This window comes from Ammospiza nelsoni, chromosome 5, assembly GCF_027579445.1.
Source record: "Ammospiza nelsoni isolate bAmmNel1 chromosome 5, bAmmNel1.pri, whole genome shotgun sequence".
Classification (NCBI taxonomy): Eukaryota; Metazoa; Chordata; class Aves; order Passeriformes; family Passerellidae; genus Ammospiza; species Ammospiza nelsoni.
The window spans coordinates 15,825,265-15,837,936 of record NC_080637.1 but is presented as its reverse complement, the minus strand read 5'-3'; the positions used below and the strand labels follow the sequence as shown (position 1 = coordinate 15,837,936).

Here is a 12,672-nt window from a genome sequence, read left to right as displayed (position 1 = left end):
AATAAAATGAAGAAGGAAGCAAGAAAAGTATGGACTTAAACTGAAGTTTCCTTATGCAAATTCCAAGTTAATATTGATTAACCCAGCTACCAAGTGAGTTGCTTTGTTTCTGGAGCAGGTCACTGCATCCACTCAAACTCAATAAATGAATGGAAGGTTAAGTTTAATTTTTTTTAACTTTCTTTTCATGAGCAATCATTTTAATCAGAAGACATGCAAAGCCAAGTAAGCTTCTAAATTCCATTAAAAAAAAAAAATCTCAAATTGAGTAAAGCTGAATCAGCAAAACATCTTCCAAAACAACAATTTAACAATTTAAAAAGCGGTTGTCCTCCTGACAGACATACTGGCAATTATCCAGGTGGTCTTTCTTTCTTTCTTTCTTTCTTTCTTTCTTTCTTTCTTTCTTTCTTTCTTTCTTTCTTTCTTTCTTTCTTTCTTTCTTTCTTTCTTTCTTTCTTTCTTTCTTTCTTTCTTTCTTTCTTTCTTTCTTTCTTTCTTTCTTTCTTTCTTTCTTTCTTTCTTTCTTTCTTTCCTTCCGCCACTTCCTTCCGCCACTTCCTTCCGCCACTTCCTTCCTTCCTTCCGCCACTTCCTTCCTTCCGCCACTTCCTTCCTTCCGCCACTTCCTTCCTTCCTTCCGCCACTTCCTTCCTTCCTTCCTTCCTTCCGCCACTTCCTTCCTTCCTTCCTTCCTTCCTTCCTTCCTTCCTTCCTTCCTTCCTTCCTTCCTTCCTTCCTTCCTTCCTTCCTTCCTTCCGCCACTTCCGCCACTTCCGCCACTTCCGCCACTTCCGCCACTTCCTTCGCCACTTCCTTCCGCCACTTCCTTCCGCCACTTCCTTCCTTCCGCCACTTCCTTCCCTTGCAATAATGCATTTCATGGAATGAAAACCACTGAAAGAATCTGTTTTATTCACAGTATTCATATAAGTGCTGAAGTGCCTGAACTGCCCGTGACAGATCGCTCTGAAAGTTGCCTCCCAGCTCCTACCAGTAACAAACTTTTGCAAAATCCCAGTCGGCAACTTCGGGCTGCTCGTTGTTCACCATCCCGTGTCTTCATCCTGCGTGAAGTTCCTGTACGCGGGATCTCTGTAGATCGGCCTCGGTCCTTGCCGCCGGCGGCGAGCACGGCGGGCAGGGCGAACACGGCGGGCGGCTCTCCGGCATTCCCGCATCCCCGCATTCCCGCATCCCCGCATCCCCGCATTCCCGCATCCCCGCATTCCCGCATCCCCGCATTCCCCATTCCCGCATCCCCGCATCCCCGCACTCCCGCATCCCGCCCCGCGCCCTTCCCGCCGCCCCCACCAGGGGCCACTGCAGCCGCGGGGATGCGGCCGCAGCTCGGGCGCGTGGCTCAGGTGGCCGCACCGCTATGGGAAAAGTAGCGCGACGTACAGTAATCAGCATAAATTCGTAGAATTTACATTATTATCACCGGAGCGATATTTTCATGGGGAGTTGAGCTTTGCTTCTTCCCACAGAAGTTTGCGTTCTGTTTATTATTATTTGCGATCGCCCCAAAGAAATCTTTAACTCAGGGCTCCAGATCCCGCCGGCTGCTCTGTGTTTCAGAGCAAGGCGTGAGCACGGCAGCAGATCTTGCGCCGGGATACTGGCAGCCCCCCTTGGGCCCCCACATGATGCTCATCTTGCCCTGGAAAGTAGTTTCACTTTATTTTTCTCCCTCCATAGCGAGAATTTAATAAACCGAATTTAAATTAATTTCTGTTTAACTTTGTCCTGGACGACGGACTGAGACGACAGGTGGCTGCTGCGTGGGGAAGCGGCCGAGAGTCGCCTCCCGCGGAGCTCGTTCCACGCGGGGCAGCAGCGGAGCCGCCGCAGCGGCCGCTGCCCGAGCGCGCCCGGCCCCGCCGGGACACGGCAGCATCCCCGGCCGCCGAGGGGCGCCGGGCGGCGGAGCGGCAGCCCCGCGGGGCTGAGCTCGGCCCGGCCCCCGCCGCCGCCGCCCGGGAGGGGCCGGGCGGGGCCGGCAGCAAACCCCGCCCCGGGCAGCGCCCGCCGCGCTCCAGCCTGCGCTGCTCAGCGGAGCCGAGCCGAGCCGGGCCGGGCCGGGAGGCTGGAGCGGGACGGGACGGGACAGGACGGGACAGGACGGGACGGACGAGGCGCGGCGGCTCTGCCGTGTCGCGCAGCCACGCGGGACCGCGCCGCCCGTGGGCCGGCCCCGCCGCGGGGGGGACCTCGGTATTTGATTGTCTTTCTTCTTTTTGGCGAAGGAGAGAAGCAGCAGGTTTATGCTAATCGCCCTCTGGGGAGCGGCGGCGGGAGGAGGAGGAGAGGAGCCATTTTGAACTCACTTCAAAGTTTAAGGTGGAAAAGTTGGAGCTCTCCAGCCTGCTGCCCGCGGACCGGGACGGGGCGCGGGGCTTGAGGCCGGCGGTGCCCGGGAGGCGAGGGCGGTGGTGGGGCCGGGCCGGCGGCTGATGGATGCAGGCGGGCGGGCAGCCCGGCGGGTGGATGGATTGTGCAGCAGCCCGCTGCCCGGCCCCGCTGCCCGCTGAGCTCCGGAGATGCCGCGGCTGCTGTCCGCCGCCGCCTGCGTGTCCTGGGCCGCGCTGCTCTGCGCCCTGGCTTCGGCAGCCGGCCGGGACCCGCGGCCGCCCCGCGCCGCCCCGCTCCTCCACCTGCCCGCGGGGGCCCCGCGCCGCCCCGCCGCTGCTGCCGCTGCCGCCGCCGAGCCGCCGGCGCTGCCGCCCGCCGGGCGCCTGAGGGCTGCGGGCACCGCGCCGCGCCGCGCTCCGCCCGCCGAGCCCCGCGGGCCCCGTGCTGGCGGCCCCTGCCCGCGGCGAGCCCGGCACCGGGCGGGCGCCGAGCCCCGCGGAGCCGCCGCCGGCTGCGACCCGCTGCCGGGCACCGAGGGCGGCGGGCGGCGGGCAGCGCGGCGGGCGCGGAGCCTCAACAGCCCCCCGCAGTTCCAGCTGCCCAGCTACCAGGTCTCCATCCCCGAGAACGAACCCGCCGGCACGGCGGTCATCGTGCTGCGGGCCCAGGACCCTGACGAGGGGGAAGCCGGCCGGCTGGCGTACTCCATGGAGGCGCTCTTTGACGAACGCTCCAACGACTACTTCACCATCGACGCCGAGACGGGCAGCGTGGTCACTGCCCGCAGCCTTGACCGGGAGACGAAGGACACCCACGTGCTGAAGGTTACCGCCTCCGACCACGGTTCCCCACGCCGCCGTTCGGCCACCACCTATCTGACAGTGACTGTGAGTGACACCAACGACCACGAGCCAGTGTTTGAGCAGCCCGAGTACCGGGAGAGCATCCGGGAGAACCTGGAGGTGGGTTATGAGGTGCTGACTATCCGTGCCACTGATGGTGATGCCCCAGCCAACGCCAACATGCTGTACCGGCTGCTGGAGCCGGGAGCTGGGGACGGAGTCTTTGAGATTGACCCGCGTTCCGGGGTTGTGAGGACCCGGGCTTCCGTGGACCGTGAGGAGGTCTCCGAGTACCACCTGGTGGTGGAAGCCAATGACCAGGGCAAGGATCCGGGCCCACGCAGTGCCACAGCTATGGTGCACATCACCGTAGAGGATGAGAATGACAACTACCCTCAGTTCAGTGAGAAGCGCTACCTGGTCCAGGTGCCAGAGGATGCCCCCGTGAACAGCCAGATACTGCAGGTGCAGGCCACAGACCGGGACCGGGGCAGCAATGCCCAGGTGCACTACAGCATCGTGAGTGGCAACCTGAAAGGCCAGTTCTACATTCACTCTTTCTCTGGTGCCATCGACCTCATCAACCCTCTGGATTACGAGACTATTCGGGAGTACACGCTCCGGATCAAAGCCCAGGATGGGGGCAGACCTCCTTTGATCAACTCCAGTGGTATGGTGTCAGTGCAGGTTGTGGACGTGAATGACAATGCCCCCATCTTTGTGAGCACTCCCTTCCAGGCCACGGTGCTGGAGAATGTTCCTCTGGGCTACTCGGTGCTGCACATCCAGGCTGTGGATGCTGACTCTGGAGAGAATGCCCGCCTGGAGTACAAACTCATAGAGATGGCACCATCCACTGGAGGTGCCCCTGTAGCAGGTGACTCTGGGTTCCCTTTTCAAATCAACAACAGCACGGGGTGGATCACTGTGGCTGCAGAGCTGGACCGAGAGACTGTGGAAAACTATCACTTTGGGGTGGAGGCCAGGGACCATGGCGTGCCGGTCATGACCTCCTCAGCCAGCGTGTCCATCACTGTCCTGGACGTGAACGACAACAACCCCACTTTCACAGAGAAGGTGTATCACCTCAGACTGAACGAGGATGCAGCTGTGGGCAGCAGTGTCCTGACCCTGACAGCAGTGGACAGGGATGTTAACAGTGTTGTGACTTACCAGATTACCAGTGGCAACACCAGGAACCGTTTTGCCATCACCAGTCAGAGTGGAGGAGGGCTGATCACGCTGGCCTTGCCCCTGGATTACAAGCAAGAAAGGCAGTATGTGCTCACAGTCACTGCCTCTGATGGCACTCGCTTTGACACCGTCCAGGTCTTCATCAATGTCACAGATGCCAACACACACCGCCCGGTCTTCCAGAGCTCCCACTACACAGTGAGCGTCAGTGAGGACAAGCCCATTGGCACCTCTATTGTCACCATCAGTGCCACTGATGAGGACACGGGGGAGAATGCAAGAATCACTTATATTTTGGATGATAACATCCCCCAGTTCCGCATTGACCCTGATACAGGCACCATCACCACCCTGATGGAGCTGGACTATGAGGACCAGGCCTCCTACACGTTGGCCATTACAGCCCACGACAATGGTATCCCCCAGAAGTCGGACACGACGTATGTTGAGATTCTCATCCTGGATGCCAATGACAACGCACCCCGCTTCCTGCGCGACCGCTACCAGGGCTCGGTGTTTGAGGATGTGCCGCTCTCCACCAGTGTCCTGCAGCTGTCTGCCACTGACCGTGACTCAGGCCTCAATGGCCGTCTCCTCTACACGTTCCAGGGGGGTGACGATGGAGATGGGGACTTCTACATTGAGCCCACCTCCGGAGTGATACGCACGCTGCGTAAGCTGGACCGCGAGAACGTGGCTGTCTACAGCCTGCGGGCTTTTGCTGTGGACAGGGGCAGCCCGCCCCTGAAAGCCTCTGTGGACATCCAGGTGACCGTGCTGGACATTAATGACAACCCCCCAGTGTTTGAGAAGGATGAATTTGATATCTTTGTGGAGGAGAACAGCCCCGTGGGCTCTATTGTGGCACGCATCAGCGCAGCTGATCCTGACGAGGGGACCAACGCACAGATCATGTACCAGATTGTAGAGGGGAACATCCCTGAGGTTTTCCAACTAGACTTGCTCAACGGAGACCTCACAGCCCTAATGGACCTGGATTATGAGAGCCGGACAGAGTATGTTATTGTGGTGCAGGCCACTTCAGCGCCTCTCGTGAGCCGAGCAACTGTGCACATCCGCCTGCTGGACCAGAACGATAATCCCCCCGTGCTGCAGGACTTCCAGATCCTCTTCAATAACTACGTGACCAACAAGTCCAACAGCTTTCCCTCGGGCGTCATTGGCAAGATCCCAGCTCATGATCCCGATGTGTCTGATAGCCTGGCCTACACTTTTGTCCAAGGCAATGAGTTAAACTTGCTCCTTTTGGACTCTGTCACTGGGGAACTCAAACTCAGTCGTGATCTGGACAACAACAGACCCCTGGAAGCCCTTATGAAAGTGTCAGTTTCAGGTAAGCAGGCATTTGAGTGCATGATTTTGTTTGTCAGACCAGTATGGGGGCACGGGCAGAAATAACACACTTGCAGTTTAGAGTGTAGCTCTTGGTTTCCTGAAGCAGAAATTGATCTGTGAAATTTTTGGAGAGGGACCATAAAAATCTATCAAGTCTGTGTGCTGTGGCTTGAATTGGTGCTTTGAAGTTATTTAGTAAATGTGGATCACAAGGATAAATAAATATGAGTGTGCATTGAAGGGAGCATACTCCCTCAGCTGAGGTGGTACTGAGGCTGGAGCTTTTCTGATGTGGTTCCATAAAGGTAGTAAATGATGTAACTTGCAAAGGTAGTAAATGATGTAACTTGCAAAGATGTAGGGAATGCACAGGTATCTGTAATGCTGTTTCCCTTCCCTCTTTATTTTTCTGTAAAAAAAAAGTTGAGATTTGATATCTGCCTTTTCAGCAGCAAAACATGTTCACTCCTTTCTGTGTACCCTGAGCTTTGGCTGGTAGTTCCTCAGACCTCAGCCCAGGGCTGGTGTGGCCCAGGTGTATGTTCTGCTGTGTTTGCACTGCTGGCCTGCACTCCTGTGGGACATGGCAGCCCTGAAAGCAGTGAGCTATGGCTGTGTGATAGCTGTGTGACATGGATAATGGCACTGGAGCTGCTTTAGTGGCACTAGGGGCAGATACTGGCCCAGTGCAGCCCCCAAATCATGGGGAGGGAGAGACAGGGAGAGGGAGGGATGCTGTGCATTAACTTCATTGGAGAACTTGTGTCTCTGTGTGTGTGTGAAGACTGTTCCATATTGTCCAATATGTACTTTTATTTGAGCACAAACACGCTCTTGGGATATCATTCTTTTTCTGCTCAGTTGCCTGTTTATCATGGAATTACTTTTTATGCCTCTAATTGTGACATCAATCGTGCAGTGAGTAATTTCCTCTTCAGGTGCCACTCTATAAAGTTTACTGTGGACCTGATCCCATATTTCTGTTGACTTTCAAAGGTTTAGCCAGATAATTTTCTTGCTGCCTCTCTTTGCAGATTAAAAGTAAGATTTGTGGTTTTTTTGTTTTAAAAAAAGGCTCAAAGTACTAGGTATGTAAAATCACACATGGGGAGATTTTTAGAAAAATAATAATCAATCTGTGGCATAATCTCAGCAGCAATTGTTTTGCTGTAAAAGTGGCCACAGTGTGCAGCAAGGCCTCAGAAAAGTGAGCCACACTCTCCCTTGTGTTTGGAAGCTTGAGGTTCTTTTTTCTTCAGAAAAATGAAAGTGACATTAACTGAGCTGACTGGTTTTGGTGCAGTGTATCCCCTGAAAAGCCACTCCTGGTTCTTCCAAAATGCTAGGGTGCAGCTTATGCGGTAAGGTAAATGCTGTTCCCATGTCCTGTGAGGACTAGCAGGAAAAACAGACAGTAGGCTTGTGACCTTAAAGAAAAACATTTGGATTAAGGTGCAGATGATTGCATGGTCACTGTCTGTTTGAACCAGTAGCTCTTTATCTGGTAGCAGAAGATAAGCACTCATCTTGGAGCACAAAGCTTGGAAGAGTTGTTAGGCTGGGTGAAGAGCGCGTTCAGTGTAGAAAAATAGCTGACATGGGTGATTCCTTTCTCAGTGTAATGATTTACACGGTTTAAGTGGGTGAAGTCGCAGGCAGGAGTGAAGACCTGTTTTCTTATGCAGGACATTGATTATTCCAGCATCCTTTTCATGTTTTGTGAAGGTGTGAACTTTGAAACTGTGCTGTGATGTTCATCAGAATGGACTGTCGCGTGTCTTGAGATACTTGAAATGCTTACGTTTTTTATGGCTAGGATTTTAAATTAATTTTAACGAGCACTGAACTACATTTGACATTTATTTGGAGAAGTTGGCTGTGTGGAAATTGGAAGGGCAGTTTGTCGTGTGATTAGCCCATGAAAGTCTCACCTGCCTGGTTTCTCTGATTTATCTGATGAAGTTCAAAAAAGAAGAGAGACAGAGAAGAAGCTCAGACAGAGGTACTCCCCGGGGTTATCTCTAAGTGTTGCGTAACACCTGCAAATCATCTGCTAAAATGAGCTGCCAGTTAACTGGGAAAAACGCGTCTGTGGAGTAGCCATTAACCTCTCAACCCAGACAAACACGGAGTCCTCGCTGCTCGCAGCTGCTCTTGGGTCAGGGCAGGACTGGAACTCCTTATGAACTTCGGGATTTGATCTCTGTACGAGTCGGAAATAACAGTGCTGCTATAAAAATCTTATTCCTGTCCAGCAATGTGTTGTGCAGCAGAGGCATGTGAGTGTGTGCAGTGCTAGCTAGGAGCCTGCTACTCACGGAGTTACTTTGAGGCACTGATACGTGGCTAAACGCAGCACTCTTTCATTTCACTTGGGGATTATTCAAATAAGCATGGTAATTTTTGCTTACTCCTTAGAAACAAAATGTAAGAATCATGAAGAGCAAGCAAATGGAGCTAAGAGGCTTCACAGAGCTGTCAGAAGTTTCATGTCATCGCTGTCAGAGCTCTGTGGGGTGGTGAGCAGTGGGGCAGGCTCTGCCCTTGTTGGAGTACCTGTGGGCTGTGCCCCCAGCCAGGCAGGAACCAAGCCAGGCCGAGGAGGGACGAGTGTGGGTGGTGTGGATATTAGCATGGCACTTTGGACTGGGAAGGAGCGTTTGAAGTCTGTCTCTTTTGAAGTGAATCTCTCTGGGTGTCCCTCTGCCTGTGCCTGTTGTGCAGGGCTGTCTGAGTGAACAAACCGGACCCCTTTTGCATGCACCTCTTCCAGACGTGCTCCAGGGGTCCCTTAAAAGGCACATTCTCCTTTTTCTAGTGTACCTTCAAGGCTTTCCTACAGAAAGGCAGAGCTTTAGCTTTATGTTCCCATGTCTGCACATTGTGTTGTTGTTTTAACAACTGGGGTAAAATCTGGACACTGCTGAAATCCTGCCCCTACTTTCCAGGAGGGACAGAATTTTACTCTGACCTTCTGAAACAGGTGGTCAAGAGCTGATCAGTCTGTGATTTCTTGGTTTTACTAATTGACAGGATGGTTAAATATGATTATTTTTTGTCCACAGCAATGTCCATCGTAATGCTAAAATGGGATTTATTTGGTCCAAAATGGGTTAAACATTGTTGAAGTCACATTCGTTAAACATTATATTGCAGTTCTTGCTGGGGCAGCGGGAGAGGGAAGGCTGGTCTGAGCATCAGCTTTTCACAAACGTTACACAAGTTTGCTGGGTATCACATTGCAAACACTGCTGGCACCTGCTTGGCTGTGTTGCCACAAGTAGTCCCACTTATCATCAGCGACAGCTCGGTGGGATACAATGGATGTGTGTGCAAACTCCTCTGGGAACCCAGCCTAAATCAGCAGGGCAGACAAAACCCAAACTGGCTGGATGCTGCCGCTTTCGAGTGGTCCAGATAAATGTAAAATATCATTATGCAACAGACAATATACAATTCTGGGAAGGTGTTGCACCTCAGGCAGTGAGGGATAGACACCCAGGCATTTCTGAGGACTGTGCAAGCTCAAGTATCATCTTTTACATTTCTTTAGCTTTAAATATCCAGTGGCATTCAGTGAGGTTATTGACTATCAGCAAATAGAAATTAACATAGAGCTCATTTGTGTTACAATCAGCTTTGGGAATTTTTACTCAGGGCTTCATAAAGAATCTTCATTATTATTGTAATTTTAATGTCATTATTGCTAATGATCCTTAATCTCCAGGTCTGTGCCTTTTCCATACAGATACAGATGCTGCAATACTTTGGTGCAGCCCTTCTCAGAAAGGTGAGGCCACAGCTGTGCCTGAGATAAAAAGTATTGGGGTGTTACTGGTGTGTGGCAAGATTTGGGATTAAAGGGAAAAAGGAAATTTCAGCAAAAAGGTATCCTTGTATGTACAGGGACACCTGTGGGCATGGAGGGTGAGCAGGGTGTGACCTCTCAGGATGTGCAGGGCAGCACCAGGGCACAGCCCAGCCTCATGTCCCCACCTTTGGGCAGCAGGGCAGCTGCTTCTGGCTGCCACCAAGGACAGGCTTCCAGGGACAGCAAGGGACACTGAGCACCCAGGCTGCTTTCCATGGCCCCCCTTCCAGGGAAACATTGCTGCAGGCAGCTGCTGTGGGGATCCCTGTGGGTTGTTCAGGTAGGAGATGATGGAGATGGATGGGTGGAGAGTCCTCCCCTTGGAGCAGGAGATGTGTTGGGGCCTGTTCTGTGCCTGCAGGGCATCCCAGGCACCTTGGGCTCCTGCAGTTCCCTGTGCATCCATCCCACTGCAGAGCAAGGGGAGGAAGCAGCAGGGCAGAGGCTGCCGAGGCGGGGGAGGCAGTGGTGAGGGACACCTTTAGGAAGATGGCATGGAACCACAGGCTGCAGGATTGCATCCCAGTCCTTGTCTGGTGTGTTTGGTGGGACTGAAGTGAAGGATGATTGATAACAGCCAGTAGAGATGACTTTGAACATTTACATTTCTTTTCCCGAAACGGCAAATCAAGAACAGCGACCATCAATTACAGCTAGGGTAGCTCCTGGATCTGCTGTGGCTACCTGTATCCTTTATTGCATCCTTATAGCTTCCATTATAGATGTGTGTCCTTCCAGCCTGCTGGAACGTGGCTTTCCATTTTCAGCTGCATGAGGTATTCCAGCTGATAAAAAGCTGTGGTTGCCTTGTTGCTTCCCTACAGGCTTCCTTCCACTTCATGCCTGGGTTTCATAGGAGTGCTGTATTTTTGTTTCAAAAGACAGAAAAACATGTGTGGCAGTGAGGGGAAATTATTTGGTGGAAGTCTGACTGACAAAGTAACATTTTATGAGATAAAAGGTATCTTCTGTCTCTCAATAAATAAAATGTTGATACTTTTCTCGTCAATTTCTGGGAAAGAGAGAAGCTGAGGTAACAAGGAGAAAGTATTAGAAGAATGAGAATGGAGATATGACAGTGAGAAAAATCTAATAGGCTTTACTTCATAACAAGTCTCATGGGAAAGAAATTAAATGTAGAGAAGTATGGTGGTGGGATTTCCTTGAAAACTTTTTTCCTCTCATTTTCACATTATTTGCAAATGAGGAGATGGTTGTAATAACATTTTTTAAAATTGGATTAGTAATTGGTTTATATTTTTGATTGCTTTTTAAGCCTCAGGGTATATTAAAGAATTGGTTTCCTCGGTGTATTCTCTTGTGATTTTTTTCCATCTCAGACATCACTGAAGTATTTTTCCTTCTGACCTGCACCCCTGAGTTCAGAAGAATCCACTCTTGTTCTGTTTTTCTGGTCAGGCATTTCAGAATTGTTTTAGGCTGGATTGTGGAGCCTGCTGCAAACTGCCAAATACAGAATAAACATTGAATTGTTGTCCAGGTAATGGCAAAAGAACCCTTTGTTCAGAATACAGGAACAGTTTTCTAAGTTTCCATGTTAGCATGATAATAAACCTGCAACAGAGGTAGTGGTGGGGGAAGCAGGTGATGTGGAGCAGTGGGATTTTATACTTCACTATCTCCAACATGCCAGGTGTTACCTGAGGAAGTGTCTGGCTGCTGATAACGCCTATCATGTTACATCTGCTCACTGAATGGTCCATTTTCCTTCAGTGTATCTACTTAATACCTGGGAACTCCCATCCATTGCTGACTCCTGTCTTGGAACTAAAGAAATTTTCTCAAGACAACCCATGACTGAGGAACATAATGTGAGGTTTTAAAGTGTAGCATTAGGTGAAGTAGGTAGTGTGCTCACTGCTCTTCTGTAGGGTGACTGAGAGACCCTTAGCAGACACTTGGATGGGAACCCAGACAGCCTCACATTTCAGCCAGTCTGGCCAGAGCATCTTGATCAGAGCATCTCGCCATCCTGGTATCTCCCAGCATCTCCATGGAGGGTTTGGGGTGACTCAGTCATGATCTGCCTCCCCCTCAGAGTGAGCAGCAGGTCTGTCAGACACCCCTGTGGCTGACAAGTTGTCTGCAATCTTTGTGCTGGCTGAGGAGTTCATGGGTCCCGGGGCCTGTGGGAGCATGCCAGAGCTCTGATGGTGATTCCAGTTCAGCCAGATGTGCTGCTGCTGCACACATTGGCATAGCTGAGCTCACACCCATCTGGTTATGTTGGGTGCAGCAATTGTTGGGCACAGGTTTGACTTGTGGGCCCTCAATTCCCTTGTGGGTCAGGTGAGACTGATGCCAAGACCCTGGGAATATGACTGCTCTGAAAACTGGAGCAGGAAACAACTGAATGTGGAGCAGAAACCTCTTTAAACCTGTGTGCAAGCACCTTTTCAATATTTAGCAGTGTAGGCAACTCTATCAGTAATGCTCATGCATGGAGGATGAGTAAGGGAAGGATCAAATGTCAAGACACAAGATCTATGCTGTCATCCCTTCTCCCTCTCTTTCTGAAGCCTTCAGGGTTTTGAGAGTCAGTTGGTGAGGACAAGCTCTCTATGAGTGCCTGAGATAACAGCACAGCTTACCTGCTTACCTCAGTATTGCCCAAGGTACAGGGTTTGGGCAACTGCTCTGTTGGCTTCCTTTGACCTACTGACTTGCATTTCCAAAAATATCTATGGAAACTATTTAGGAAATGTAGGAGGGTTAGAAGAGCTGAAGATACTCAGATCAGATCTAATGACGGTCTTTGGCAATCTTCCATGTTACAGTTTATCTGTCCTGGTTTCTGTGGGAATTATGATGTTTTTAGGTAATACAGTAGTCCTGACTACTCTGACATCTACTTTGCCATCCAAGAAACAAGCATGGTAGTACTGTCTTTTCTGAAGAATAGGTTTTTTGTTGTCTGCTCCTTTTTTAAGACTAGTTGTACAAAAAATTGTGTAAATCAAAGTACAGAACAAGATGACAAGAAGTTCAGTTCTTCAAAGATTTTTTCACAGTGGTTGTCCACTTGAAACAAAG

The 12,672-nt window shown here is 51.3% G+C and overlaps 1 protein-coding gene across 1 annotated transcript in view; it reads left to right on the top strand.

Moving 5' to 3' along the window:
* Positions 1-3,047: 3,047 nt before the first annotated feature.
* The window catches only part of CELSR1 (cadherin EGF LAG seven-pass G-type receptor 1), a 165,163-nt gene continuing 155,538 nt past the window's right edge, over positions 3,048-12,672 (top strand). The window contains exon 1 of the mRNA XM_059472953.1: positions 3,048-5,745. Within this exon, the coding sequence (XP_059328936.1) occupies positions 3,063-5,745 (2,683 nt within the window). The 5' untranslated portion in view covers positions 3,048-3,062. The remainder of the gene's footprint in view (positions 5,746-12,672) is intronic.